General features: G+C 54.8%; 1 protein-coding gene across 1 annotated transcript in view; it reads right to left on the bottom strand.

The window, feature by feature from the left end:
• The window catches only part of CACNA1S (calcium voltage-gated channel subunit alpha1 S), a 44,070-nt gene that overhangs the window by 19,384 nt on the left and 10,656 nt on the right, over positions 1–14,030 (bottom strand). The window contains 20 exon segments of the mRNA XM_042779973.1: positions 352–481; positions 757–862; positions 865–888; positions 1,113–1,182; positions 2,427–2,520; positions 2,646–2,760; positions 3,199–3,319; positions 3,611–3,818; positions 4,364–4,589; positions 5,389–5,509; positions 5,511–5,550; positions 6,013–6,094; positions 7,025–7,168; positions 8,487–8,491; positions 8,750–8,853; positions 9,844–10,049; positions 10,291–10,443; positions 11,307–11,440; positions 11,948–12,012; positions 12,014–12,088. Coding sequence (XP_042635907.1) covers positions 352–481; positions 757–862; positions 865–888; positions 1,113–1,182; positions 2,427–2,520; positions 2,646–2,760; positions 3,199–3,319; positions 3,611–3,818; positions 4,364–4,589; positions 5,389–5,509; positions 5,511–5,550; positions 6,013–6,094; positions 7,025–7,168; positions 8,487–8,491; positions 8,750–8,853; positions 9,844–10,049; positions 10,291–10,443; positions 11,307–11,440; positions 11,948–12,012; positions 12,014–12,088 — 2,223 coding nt within the window.

Raw genomic sequence — 14,030 nt, 5'->3', positions numbered from 1 at the left:
GCCAGCAGTGTTCGAGGGCACTGCACATCCAGAGGTCCAGTTTGCTGCCTCACAGGATGTCTCTTTCCCCAATAAGCCACCACAGTTTCAAAAATGATCCTGCACACCCTGTCAGGTGAATCTTTTCACCCAGAAGTAAACTGAGACATGGAGCAGTAAAACCTTGTCCCAGCTGCCCCTGAATGGAAAGCACATCCAGCCTCTCCTGCCAGAGTCACTGCTCTCCCAGAGGCAGGGCTGGAATCCCAGCCTAGGAAAAGAATCTGGCGAGTAAATCCCTGCTTACTGGGGAGCTGGGAGTCTCCCTGAGTCTCTCCCACCCATCCCAAATCTCTACATCTCTACAGGCACCTTGTTGCGGAAGGACTCGGCCCGGATGGGATCCTCAGCTGCCAGGGAAATGCTGCTGAGCAGGATGAAGAGCAGGATGAAGTTGGTGAACCAGGTGGCATTAACAGTTCTGTGGCACAGGACCCGAAACCTGCCAGGGACAGAAATGCCATGAGATGTTGCAAGGGGCCAGAGGGGCATCAGACAGGGCCTTGGCAGCCTGGGTATGGCTAAACCCTGAGGATGGGAAGGCCTTAGGCGTGAAGGATGTCTGTCCCAGTCCTTCCACACAGAAGGCTTTTCCCCATGAGCTGATGCCTCAGAACTGGCTGCCATGCACTAACAGGACCCTGCTGTGAACAGCTGGTGCCAGAGCCACCTGTGCCATCCTGGCTCTATGGGGCAGGGACAAGGTACAGTGCCTACTTGTTGGTTGGGCTGAAGATGAAGAAGGAGCTGGCTTCAGGCATGGGCACAGCCTTCTCCTTCAGCTGTAGCTCTGCAAGAGGACGTGGCCGAGGACTCAGGGGATTTCAGGCTCATCTTCCTCATCATCACCTGTAGAGTGACCATGAGAAGGGAAAAGAAAATAATTATCCAGAGAGGGAGAGGGAATATGACCTTGTGGACAATCTTCTGATCCCACATTACTGATCTCGCACGTAAGCCAGGACCTCAGTACCCCAAGGCTGGTGAGAGTTCACTGCATCCTTTGCTCCTCACACACCACCCTCTGCAGTGCCTCCTCAGCCTTCCTGCTGCCCTGCCAGGACGAGTCTTACCTGGGAAGTCTGCAGAAGGGTAGGGGTCTTTGATCTCATTGACATTGGATTCAAATTCATCCACTTTCAACTGAAACAAAGGAGAGACAGAGAGGAGGATGTGCAGCTGCATGTGCCAGTTGGCCAGACCTTCTCATGTCGGAAGCCATGTGGGACAAGCAGCACCTCTGCATTTGGCCCATACAGCACCAAGCACACGGAGTGCTGGCCCAGGCTGGAACCTGGTGAGGGGATGCTGCAACTGCAGCAAAGAAGATGGGAAATAGGAATGTGTGCTGGGCAAGAGCCTGGAGCCTAGGGCCATGCAAATATGCCAGAGTGGAGAATAAGATAGGGAGCAACTCCTGGTGAGTTGCTGGAAAGGGGATAGGAAAGTACAGTAATTTCACGACTATAAGGCGCACCCTTTTGACTAAAATTTTCCCCAGAACCCGGAAGTGCGCCTTATAGTCCGGTGCGCCTTATCTGACGAACAAAGTTGCGACATTTGCCACCCCGGAATTGCGAGCCTGCAACAGTCCCCAGCCGAGCAGAGCCCGCCTGGCAGCGGCATCAGGCCAGCGCCGGGCCAGGGCGAGCCCGGTGGCGTTGGGGAGGTCGCCCCACTGGGCGGGCCCACTGGCATTGGGGCGGCCCCCGCGCTGGGGGGGAAAAGCCACCAGAACCAGGGAGGTGGCCCGGCGGGGCGGGCCCGCCGGCATCGGGGCGGCTGCCATGCGGGTGGGGGAAAAGCCGCCGGAATTGGAGGGAAAGCTGCCGGCATCGGGGCAGCGGCGGCGCGGGGCGAGTCTGCTGGCATCGGGTCACCCGGAGCGCCAGGGAACTCCCGGAGCAGCGGGGCCCCAGGGACACTCCACGGAGCAGCAGTGGGCATGACCCAGCCCCAGGGACACTGCACAGAGCAGTGGCAGGCATGCCCCAGCCCCAGGGACACTGCACAGAGCAGAGGTGGGCATAGTCCGGCCCCGGGGACGCTGCACGGAGTGGCGGCGGGCATAGCCCGGCCCCGCCGGGTACAGGTGGGCCCGGGTGCCAATGGCTGCCGGGTTGAGGCGGGGCCTCGGCCGGCAATAGTGCTGGGGGAGCTGGGGGTGGAGCCTCGCTGCAAAAAAAAAGTGCGCCTTATAGTCCGGTGCGCCTTATATCATGTACAAAGTGGCGAAATTTGCCGACTCGCGGAGTTGCGCCTTAGAGTCCGATGCGCCTGATGGTCGTGAAATTACTGTAACTGCTGGCCAGAGCAGCTGGCTGCTGGGAGGAGGAGCCAGGGCTCCCCCCAGGAGCTCTCCAAAGCTCACCTCCACCAGAACTGACCTTGGCTGTTGTGGGAATCCCTTCTCCCTTTGCTTTCTGCTCCAGTTTCTTTGCCAGGATCTGCTTCTCCTCTTCAGACTTCTCTGGGTAGCCTCTAAGCAGAGAGGAGGGCAGAGCAGGAACTGAAGTCTGGGCAGGGGCCATGGGAAAGGTCATTCTGTCCCCCGACACCCAAACACCTCGTCTGGGAGCTCCACGGGCAGGGATGGCAGCACTCACCTGGACATCTTCCTCCGTTTGCGCTCCTCTGCTTTGGCCTTCTGGGCTAACGTCAGGCTCTCAGCCTCAGCCAGGTTATCGACTGCAATGGCCAGGAAAACATTGAGGAGGATATCTGGGAGAACAGTGCTAAGGACATGGACATGGTTCCAGTCTGGAGGATGTGGCCAGAGCCATCTGTGGTCTCCAGGGTGCCTTTAGAAACCTTCCTGGAGTTTAGCCCTTTGATAACCCTGGCTGGTGATCCCTATCCAGCACCCATCCCTCAGAGCACTGAGCTCCGAGCTGGCTGCCCTCTCTGGCTGAATCTCTGCCTGCCAGACATCCAGACCTGCTCCAGATGTGCTTTCCTCCAGTCCCCAGCCTTCCACCACCACCAGTGCAAGCCCTGAAGCCCGTGGTTTATTCCACTGCTGTTCTGTTCTTCAGAACCAAAAAGCTTAAGGCAAGCACTGAAGCACTGAGGGAAGCCCCTGCTCCCCCCTCCCCAGTCCTGTGCAGCTGATGCTATGGGATGGGCGCAGGAGGCCTGGGCTTTGTAGGCAGAGGATACAGTTCCCACAAACAAAGAGGATGATGAAGTAGATGCAGACCAGCATGCCAGGAAAGGACGGGCCCCCAAAGGCCATGATCCCATCGTACATGATTGAATTCCAGTCCTCTCCGGTCAGGATCTGGGAGCAGAACAGTAATAAACTTAAGAGCACCAACAGCAGAGCATGACAGAGCCCCACAGACTGATCCTGCCCTTCTGGCTCCAGCCCCACGGTCAAATCTTCCTTTCTGCTCAGCCCTGAACCTGAACTGGATTACTCCAGTTGCTTTTCCCTGTTCCTGTCTCAAAGCCACATCCTCCCCACAAACCCATATCCTCTTCAGACCTAACTCCTGCCTGGAGATCCACAGCCCAGGTGAGACCCTCAACCCAGCCCTCCAGCCCCCCTGCCCTTCCCACAGCCCCAAACCTGGAAGACACTGATGAGGGCCTGGGGAAAGTTGTCGAACGTGCTGCGCCGCACTTTCATGTCCTCGAAATCAAACTTGCCCCCAAAGAGCTGCATGCCCAGCAGGGCAAAAACTATGATGAAGAGGAAGAGGAGGAGGAGCAGAGAGGCAATGGAGCGGACTGAGTTGAGCAGAGAGGCCACCAGGTTGCTCAAAGATGTCCAGTACCTGGGAAGAGGAGGGACAGAGGCATGTGGGGGATGAGAGTGGGGAAGGCTGTGGGCAGGACCAGGCAGGCACAGGGAACCAGGCTGAACACACCAAGGTGGTGTGCCAGCAGGCCAAAAAGGGGGACTCTGGACCCAGGCTGTGGTCTGGGACTGCTCCAGACAGGCTACAGGAGGGAGAAATAAAGCTGCAGGCATGGTGTGACAAACAAGGTAATACTGCTGCCTGCACAGAGCACCAGCAAGCAGGATGGGGAAGAGGGGTGAACACAACAAAGAAGAGTTAGGAGTCCTGGCCCACAGCAGCCCCATTCACAACATCCTAGAACCCAGAGCTAGAGTAGGGCCACAGCTCTGCCCCACTCTCCACCTCCAGTCAAACCATGTCCTGGAGAAAACCCCCAGCCTGGCCTTTTTCCTCCACCCAGCAGCTCCCAGCTCTGTTCACACTCCAGCCTCCATGGGGACAGGGTCAGTGATGTCCCAGAACTGTGAGTGATCCCGGGCACCTTGAGCTGCCAGGACCCACACAGCTCCCTCCCCTACCTGGTGATCTTGAAGATGCGCAGGAGGCGGATGCAGCGCAGCACGGAGATGCCCAGGGGGGACAGGGTGCCCAGCTCCACCAGGATGGTCTCCAGGATCCCCGAGCACACCACGAAGCAGTCGAAGCGGTTGAAGAGCGACATGAAGTACTGGCGCAGCCCCAGCGCATACATCTTCAGCAGCATCTCGGCCACAAACAGGGCCAGCAGCAACCGGTTGGCATTGTCTGGGGTGGGAGAGCCAGCCTGTCAGAGCAGGGGCCTCAATGCCAGCGTGGCTGGGCAGGCAGGCAGGGAGGGCAGAGCTGCTCACCCTCCTCTGGCCCACCAAGCCCTGAGCTGCTGTTTTTGGGGACCATAAAGGGGAGGAAGATGAGAGGGTGATGTGCAGCAGCATGCTTTTGTGTGAGTACACATCTGTACACATCTTGTGTGTGAGTACACGTCTGTACAGTGCACAAGAGTACATGCAGCATGGGTACCTGGGCTGTGCATGGGTATGTGGGGCTGAGATGTGTGTGTGTGTGCACACCTGTGCTGTGTGTGCCTCTGTGTGGGGGTGGGGGTGTGTGCACACCTGTGCTCTGGGGCTGTGTGTGTGTGTGCACTCCTGTGCTCTGTGTGTGTGTGTGTGTGTGCACTCCTGTGCTCTGTGTGTGTGTGTGCTCACCTGCCTTCCGTGTGCCTCTGAGGGTTTGTGGGTGGGTGGAGCTGCAGTCAGTGGGGTTGTTTGCCACAAATGCCCATGGCTGCATGGCTTGAGTGCGTGCCAAATGTGCAGAGGTGTCAGTGGACACACTCTGTGTGCCACTCACCATGCAAGGTCATGTCTCTAAGGGTACAGAGGCTGTGCACGGTCAGTGTGAGCTGTATGACAGCAAGAATCATACACACACACTGACAGGCGGGCTCTGTGTGTGCCTAAGAGCCACTGTGTGTGCCAGTGTGGCTGTGCCCTCAGAGCTGGAATTCACACAGCTCTCTGTGTGTCCTGGACCCTCCTTCTCTCTTGGGCTCTTTGCTCACCTTGCACCCGTGTCAGCCATTCTGGCTGGAAGTGGTGCTCAGAGGCGATGGAGAGGGTGTTCAGTGCCACCATCAGGATGACAAGCCAATAGAAGAACTTGGACTTCACCACATCCCTGCACCTTCCTACGAAACATTCGGTTCCAACGCCTCCACTGACGGCTGGAGAGATGGCAAAGGATCAGCAGAGCTGGGCCAGACCCAGGTCCTTGGGCTGTGCCTGCAGGGCCCCTCCGCTCCCTCCCTTCCTGCCCCTGGAACTCGGTGCACTCACTCAGGCACTGCAGTTCATTCACTCTCCTGCTTAATTTTGGCCTCCAGCACCTCTCACAGGGGGCTTACAGGCACAGCTCCTCAATTACACACCAGGCTGCACAGGCCATGGGAGGATGGTTGGAGCCTGGTCCCACAGCAAAGACATTGCTCACCTTCAAGAGTTTTTTGCCAGTACCACAGCCAAATTCCTGTTTGCTGCCCCAATGTTTGCATCTTCCCCCAAGCACCAGTCCCTGTCTCTCTGCCAGAAACTGGGGGCTGACCAGGAAAGCCTGGCCCAGCTGGGCCAGCAAGTGAGACAGTGGAAAGCCCACATGCAAGCAGATGGTTCAGTCAGAGCATACTTACAAGAAGAGAATCCACTTGTTCATGCCCTCAATTTCATATAAGCTCTCTGTCTCTGACCCTCCTTCATCCGATGGCATCATACCTAGAGGGAATGACATCACAGGCTTTTATTGGAACCCTTGGGGAGAACTTGTGGGAGGCACCTCTACCAGAAGTACACCAGGAAGAGTTTTCCCATCAGAAGTGAACAATCCCCACCGAACAGCGCCATCCCAGAGACTCAGCAACCAAAGTTTGGGCAGAAGGCTTTGAGGTCAGGTACAAATCAATCATGATGCATGAGAAACTCCTGCCCTGCAGGAAGGGCAGCAGCAACCCAGAGAGGGACAGCAGCCAGAGAGGGACAGCAGCCCAGAGAGAGACAGCAGCAAGTACCCCAGCATGGAGAAAACTGGGGGCAGCTGGGATCTCAGCAAAGGCTGAACAGAACACAGCCACAGCTCTGGAAGAGGTATTTTGTCTGTCCCACTGTTTTCCAAGGCTCTTTGCACACATGCATCACTCGCTTGATCAAAAGTGCTTTCACTAGCCAGCAAACCCTGTGGCTCTGTGGTAGAGCTCCCAGGCTAGATATCTCCTTCCCTGAGCCACTTCTAACCCCTTGAAACTGTCAAGTATGACGGGAAATTCATGCATCTGCTAGCATGAGAGCTTGTGGCCCTGCGCTGTATCCCTGCACACCAAGGGCACACGCTCCTCATGGCCATTTTAAGTGCCTCTTACCAAAGAAGGCTCAGGCCTTGCTTGTGGTGTGCAAATATTAAATACTGTGGTTGAAGTGGAGATTTAGCATCAGGGATAAATTATTGCTAGTTTCAACTAAATTATTCAAGAAATGTAAAAAAAAGAGGAAGGAAACTGTCCTGCAGAAGTCAAACCATTTTGTTTCATGGGTTTTCAGCAAAATCAGTCTTTGTGACTTCTTCAAAGATTCCCTCTTGCCTCTCTAGGTGGGCAGCATCAGGAAACCCAACCCTCAGGCTGTGGGTCTGTGACCAAGCAGGGCTGGTACCTTCTCCCCTGGCCCGGTCACTGTCCATGACCTCGGCGTGGGTGATCCAGTCCATGTAGCCCTTCAGGTCCTCCTCCAGCTGCTGCTTCTCCCGCAGCTTCTGGAACGTGCCCCGCGACTTGGCCTTCTCGCGCTCTTGGTGAACTCACTGCGACAGGCAAGCAGCAGACACTCAGGGGTGGAAGGAAAGTCTGGAATACCCTTGTAGGAAAGTCCTGGAATACCCTTGTAGGAAAGTCCTGGAATACCCTGTCACCGGCACTGCCACTGCACTGCTCCAGTGACTCTCCTCTTTCCTGGCCCACAATGCAAGGTCATGGGGCTCATCACCGATGCCCAATGGCAGGCAGGGCTCCTTCCCCAGCACTGCTGCCCTTTGGGAGCTCCTCACTGCAGGTGCTACAGCTGGAACAGGCAACTGACACCTGGCCAGGGCAGCTCCCCAGTCCTGCTAAGCATCAGAGGGTCTCACCCACCTGAGGGGGACAAAAACCTGCCCCAAGCTCTCCATATGGAGCATCCCACTTTTCACTCTTTTCATGGTAACATAGAAAGGACAGGTCTACCAATGTCCTTGTCCACTCTTTCTACTCTCTTTCAATTAAATTTTTTTCTCCTCTGGTGTCTGGCAGACCTGCTGCCCAGCCATGCTGGTGTTCCCATGTGTTAGTAATAGGTCTCAGACACTATAACAATAATTTTCCTGAGCTAAAACATAATTTGTCTGTATTTGCAAAAATATTTCGTAACATTTACCGTGCCAGCAACTTCCTCCAGGATCAGATGACTACAGTCCAGCTGTCCTGCAGTTACAGTCAATTCCATGCAACCAACTCTGTGGTTTATCTTGTACTTTTAAACTGTTTTAGTCATGGCAACACACACTTTGTTTTAATGTTGCAAGTGGCACGGTTCTTGTCATAAAAGAGGCCTAACAAATACAAGTAATTAGGGTGTAACTGACCTTGTGAACTAATAGAGGTGATGAGTGTGATCCACTTGCACAACAAGGATTGAAACATGTAAAAAAGACCCTGACCCTACACAGACCTGAGGAAAAAAGTCTCCCCACTTCCCAGGACAACACCTATTTCCCAGCAGCAAAATTAGGATGGTAGCAGTCCCACAGCAATGCATGGTAGCTTGAGTGTAACATCTCAGGTTTTAATTGTGCTACTGGGGGAATTAACACTAATTGAATTTGGCCTACATTGTCATAACAGACTGATGGCAGCTCATTGGTGCATTTGGACGAGAGTGCTGAAGCAGTAATTAGACTAACAATCCTTCCCTTGGATCCCTTGCACTCATCAAAGATGTTCTCCTTAGGCTGGCCATGAGAAAACTGTGTGCTCACAGCAGGAGGGAGCTGGAGGTATCAGAGGAGTGCCCAGAGCCACAGTCCTGGAGCAAGAGCTCCCTGCTTAGCTCCACTGGCTGTGTGTGCTGGAGAACACACCACAGTCCCTGTGCTCCAGGGCTGGGCTTGCTGACAGCTCTTGTGCCACAGGGAGAAGATTTCTGTGTTGAGAGCTGAGCTAAAGCCTCAGAAATCCATCACAAAAACTAACTCACAGATCAGGGTTTCTAAGTGTGCAACACAGAAAACAAATGGGGGTGGGGAATGAGAGAAGGAAAAGAACAGAACTTTTCCAGGCTTTTTTCTTGTATAGTTTAAACCAGTTAAAACTTCTCTGCTGGCAGAAAGGGTAGGGTGGCACTTACCCACTGAGCACCCCCAGCACCAGGTTGAGCACGAAGAAGGAGCCAAGTAAGATAAGGCTGACAAAGTAGATCCAGGGCCATTCATTGCCCATGGCATCATTTACCTGGCAAGGAGAGATGCAGGTGAAATATTTTGAAGGCACTGTCCTCCATCTGTTTCCCCTTAGAGCTCCCCAACAGCCTCTGGGACCTTTGCCCCCTCCAAAAGGAGTGCTTGGGATGGTGGCACATAAACCTGCCTCCAAGCCCTGGCTGCCTAGAACACTGTGTCTGCTTCACATCTAAACCCAAACATTTTGGGATTTAAACATCAGCCCCAAGCCTAAGCTTCAGCACAGCTTTCTCCCAAGGACTACAAAACATGGGCTTTGCTGGAGGAGCATCCAGTATCACTGCTGTGCTGGCCCATACCCCTTCAGGAAGGTGGGAGCTGGAGCAATCTCGGGTGTACCTGGAGAGCAAGGACAGCTTAGGCAGTGCTCACAGGGATGCAGAGACATGGCTGGTGTGTTATGGGATGTGCATCACAGTAAGAAGGTTGGTGGGGGCAGGATTTTTTTCACTGGAAAGGCTGAGCCCTACCATGGGGTCCTCTCTGTAGGAGGGCATTCCCTGCCCTGGCATCACCTGCACCAAGATGGCACAAAGTGATGCAGCCTCCCTGAAACCTTAGGATTTTAGCTTTTGTAATTTTCATGTAATTGTAATCCTACAATTCTTTAGTGTACAACTCTAAACTCCATATCCAGTGTTAGCTGCTGCTTTCCATTTTGGGCAGACACAACAATTCCTCTCAGGCCTGGGAATCAAGGACACCTCACTGCCTCAGGCCTTGAAAGATGTAAACACAAGTGAGTTGGGGGAAGCGAACTTGGGGTAAATGAATCTGTTACCTGAAGCTGCAATTGGAAGATTAACCCCAAATATGCAAATGGACCAAATTTATAAAGTGTGAAAACACCATTTTTGGGTGTAGCCCCTAGGCAGGCTTCATCGGCCTGAAATGTACTGAAGGCTCTTCAATAAACACAACCACTTTTCATTCTCTTGATTTAGTCTAACCTGTGTTTTTTAGCCCCATAAAGGCACCATACCCAGTAGAGAACCTCGGTCCAGCCCTCCATGGTGATGCACTGGTACACGGTGAGCATGGCGAAGCCGAAGTTGTCGAAGTGGGTGATGCCGTTGTTGGGGCCGGGCCAGCCCCCGCGGCACTCGCTGCCGTTGATGCTGCAGTGCCGCCCGTGGCCCGAGCTGGTGCACGGCGCTGGCTTCTCTGAGCCCACCGTGGCAATCACATCTGAGGAGCAAAGCCAGGCTGTGAACAGCAGGTCAGGCCAAACACGGCAGCCCCCACTTCCTCCCCCTCCAAATCCAGCACCCCTCACACCCAGCTGGGTGCTGTTCCAAACATCCCTCATCCTGCCGCACTCTCAGGCTTGATGCCGGCAAGAGCACGCTCTGTGCTGAACACAGAGCCCCTGTGGTCTCACACAGCCACACACAGACAGCTCTGCTGCATGCCCACAGCACAGCTCCACCTGTCCCGAGGTAGTAGCAGGTCTTGTGCATCCTGCCCTTGAAGAGCTCCTGCCCCACAATGGCGTAGATGATGATCATGAAGAGGACCAGCAGGGCAATGTGGAGCAGGGGCACCATGGCCTTGATGATGGAGTTCAGGACGACCTGAAGGCCTGCACAAAGATGAAGGGAGAGGAGGTCAGCCACTTCTTAAACAGCTTTGGGTGCACGTTGTATCCCTGCCAGCCCACCAACGAGCAGCCTTTGAAAAGTCTCTTGCCAAGAGTAGAGGGGCACAGGTGTGGTGGGACTGAAATCTCTGAAGGAGGAAATCCTTTCTTCTACCCATCATGAAAGTGTGGGGAAGGGCACAACAGAGCTAGGCAGTGCTGAAGGCTGCTTCATGCCCCTCCCTTTGTTCTGGTGCTCTCATCCTGGCTGTGTTCACATGAGTTACAGAAGAAGATCCCTGCTCTGAGAAAGCAGAGCAAGATCCTGGCCCCCTTCACACTGGCCACCCAAAGGTACAGCCACTGAGCCCTGGAGGCAGCCAGCTGTGTGCCAACCTGCAGATCCCCAGGGCTGACAACCTGCAGCTGGAGGAACAAGCAAGAACCCAGGTAAAGAACAAGCAGGAAAAGCTCCTGGGGCAGCATCAGCCCCTCTGGGAGCCCTGTGAGGCCAGTGCCACTCCATCCCCTCATCCCCACATACACCTGGGCTTCCCCAGCTCTGCCCTCTCAGGTCTCAGCCACATCCCAAGCCCTGTCCCAGAGGGAAGCCCCCATCCCCACTGCCCCATCTCCTGCTTCCCATGGCCAGCCTGCCCCAGCTTTGCCTCTTTAACCTCTCCCCTGAGATAACTGCACCTACCAAAGCCTGCTGTGCCCCCTGGCCAGGGAAGAACCCGTGCCTCACTTCATGGCTGGGTTTGATCCAGCAACAGGAACAAACCTGCCCCTTGCTGCCCACCCTGTGCAGGCCCAGAGGCTCCATGCCCCCCCAGCCCTGCTGAGAGCAGGCCCCCAGCACGCACTCGGCACTCCGGACACCAGGCGCAGGGGTCTCAGCACACGGAACGCTCGCAGCGCCTTCACGTCAAAGCCGCCTTTCCCCCCCGAGGGCCCTGCCTGCTTCACATTGACCTGCTCCAGGGTCATGGTGATGAGCCTGAAAGAGCCAGGGCACAGGGAAGGAAGGAGGAGGAGAAGCAGAAGGAAGGACAAGGAAAAAGAGAAGGCATGAGAATGAAGACTGAGAAATCTGAGCTAAGGATTCAGAGCTCTGCAGGCAGGAAAGCAAGGTTGGGATTGCCAGCCATGCTCAGCCTCACTCAGGAGGCAACTCTTGGAAAATCCAGCTCCTGGGCACAGCTGTACTGCTGACAGCCAGGGACCTCCCACCCCATGTGAAAACCCTGGAGGACCCCATGCCACCCCCTTTCTGCAGGGCAAGGGGACCTATGAGCCATGAAGGAGTCAAGACAGGAAGAAATAGAGTTAGAGAGGATCCCAGTGGATGTCAGAGCAGGAATAGGGGGCCCACGGGAGAAAACCATGAACTTAGTCAAGGAGCTGTCTCCAAACACATTGCAATCACCACAAAAACTAGGTTTTGACTGGCTGTGAAAGAGGCCTGGCACAAGCTGAACAGCAGCAGCCCTCCCACTTTCCTTACCCTAGGGTCACAATGGAGAAGTCGAGGACATTCCAGCCGTTTCGGAGATAGGCATCCGAGTGGAAAAAGAAAGCCATAGGCAATTATCTTGAGCATGGCCTCGATGGCAAAGAAGATGAGGAAGGCATATTCGATCTTCTCCTGGGGATTGCAAAGGCATGCAGGAGAGAATGCTTCATTAGAACAGACTGGCACCTCCCCTGCTATCCCCACCAGTGACTCTGGATCAGCTGCCAGTCCATCTGTACCCGCACACACCAGGCAGCACCCTGGGGACAAGGGGTGGCATGCTGAGCCACCACATGCCACTCTCTGGTCTGCAGCATGATCCCTCCAGCCCTATAATGGCCCCTGCCAGGACCCTTCCTGAGGCTATGGTTCCTACAATCTGCTCCAGCAAGGCCACCTAATGGTGCCTGGTCCAGGGCACTGCTCCTCTCTGGCTCTCCTCCCTGTTGCTCACTCTCTCATTCCCCCACAGCCTTCCTACAGGCAGCACTGACCCCTTCTCATCCTCTCCTGCTGGTCTGGCCTGGAGTCCCCACACAGTCACTGTGGGACAAGCCAGCTGTACCATGGCTTCCCTTTGATAAGGAAGCTCCCAGGGAATGGAGGTTTTGGGCTCAAGATCTCCTGCTTAATGCCAGACGTTTGCCTGCCAAAATGACCAGCTAGAGATGGTCTGGAACTGACTGGGCAGAGGTGCTGCTCCCCCTCTCATGCAGGACCTGGCACCCCACTGCAGGAGCTTGGCACAGCCCTGCAGCTGCTGGGCCAGGGTAGCTCATCTGTCCCTGGAGTGCAGCCAAGAGCTGCCTGTGCCCAGCTGGCTCTGCCTGTCACTGCCATCACTGCCCTTGCTGCCAATGTCCCTTCCAGACTGGCATTAAAAGCCTTCTGAAGCAGCCAGGTGGATGGGGCTATTTATATTTCTGGTGTTCCCTGGTCCCTCTCCTCAGCCTATGTCCCCTGAAGGACAAGGAGCATCACTGCTCAGGATCTCCAGGGAATTGCCCTCAGAAAGGCAGAAGAAGCTCTCTCTGAGACCAAACTGGGAGTGGATCTTCACTGGGGAATGCTGTAGTGCTGTGAGCACACCTTCCTCCTGGTATTCCCATGCCCTGCCAAATGGAAAATCCTCTGCTTTTACAAGGCCAGCAGCTCAAGAGAGAAGCATTGCTCACTCAATTAATGTGTCCAAAAGCAGTGACTGTGCTAAGTGTCCCCATGTGACTGTCACTCACACAATGCCATTTCTTGTTGGATCTGAGGGCAGCTAGGGTCAGAGCAGAGATCCTGGCATTGCCTCTGTCTTCAAGGTTTTACCTACAGCAACTCAACCCTGCTCACCTCCCACCCTTAGGGGACAAATGCCCCCTAGATTGTCCCCCAAAGCCTGTCCTTGCAATCCCATGCAAATACAACTGCCCTGAGGATCATTTCAGGCACGGAGAGGCTGCAGAGCCATGCCAGCAGCCACTGGGGTGGTGGGGTTTCTCCCCAGCTGCAGAGGAAAACCAGGACAGCCCACTGCATGCTACAGCAGCCTTGCAGCTGCTGGGGCTGGTGAGTGTCAGGATCCAGCACTGCAAAAGTCAGTTCCATGCTCTGATTTTCCAGCAGAACAGACTCAGGCTCCAGGGCCTCTCACTAGAAGAGATTTTCCTCTGAAAACCTCTTGTCCAGAATCAAAAGGTGACTTGCTATTCCTCAGAGGTCCCTTTGAGAAGCCCACAACAGATGAAGGGTGCTTTGGACAGCTTCAAGGGTATTTGTCCACGAGGTCCAGCCAGTGAACAGCAAGGTTCAGACCTGGGCCAAGGAAGAGGCAGCAGGCAGTCCCCTGCCCCAGGTACCCTCCCCCAGCCTGGGAGGGACACAACAGCAAATTCTGAACTTCTCTGGGTAACCTGTGCCAAGGCATTAACACCATCAATGTATATACCTTTTTTTCCCTGTAACTAATCACCTTCAGTTTAACTGAACTCCTTCAGTTTAAAACCATCACACTCTGTCCTACTGCAACAGACCCTGTTAAAAAGTTTGTCTCAGTCTTTCTTGTAGGCCCCCTTCAAGTACTGGA

This window comes from Catharus ustulatus, chromosome 25 (genome assembly GCF_009819885.2).
Source record: "Catharus ustulatus isolate bCatUst1 chromosome 25, bCatUst1.pri.v2, whole genome shotgun sequence".
Classification (NCBI taxonomy): Eukaryota; Metazoa; Chordata; class Aves; order Passeriformes; family Turdidae; genus Catharus; species Catharus ustulatus.
Note: the sequence above shows the minus strand (reverse complement) of the source record. Positions and strands in the feature narration are given on the sequence as shown.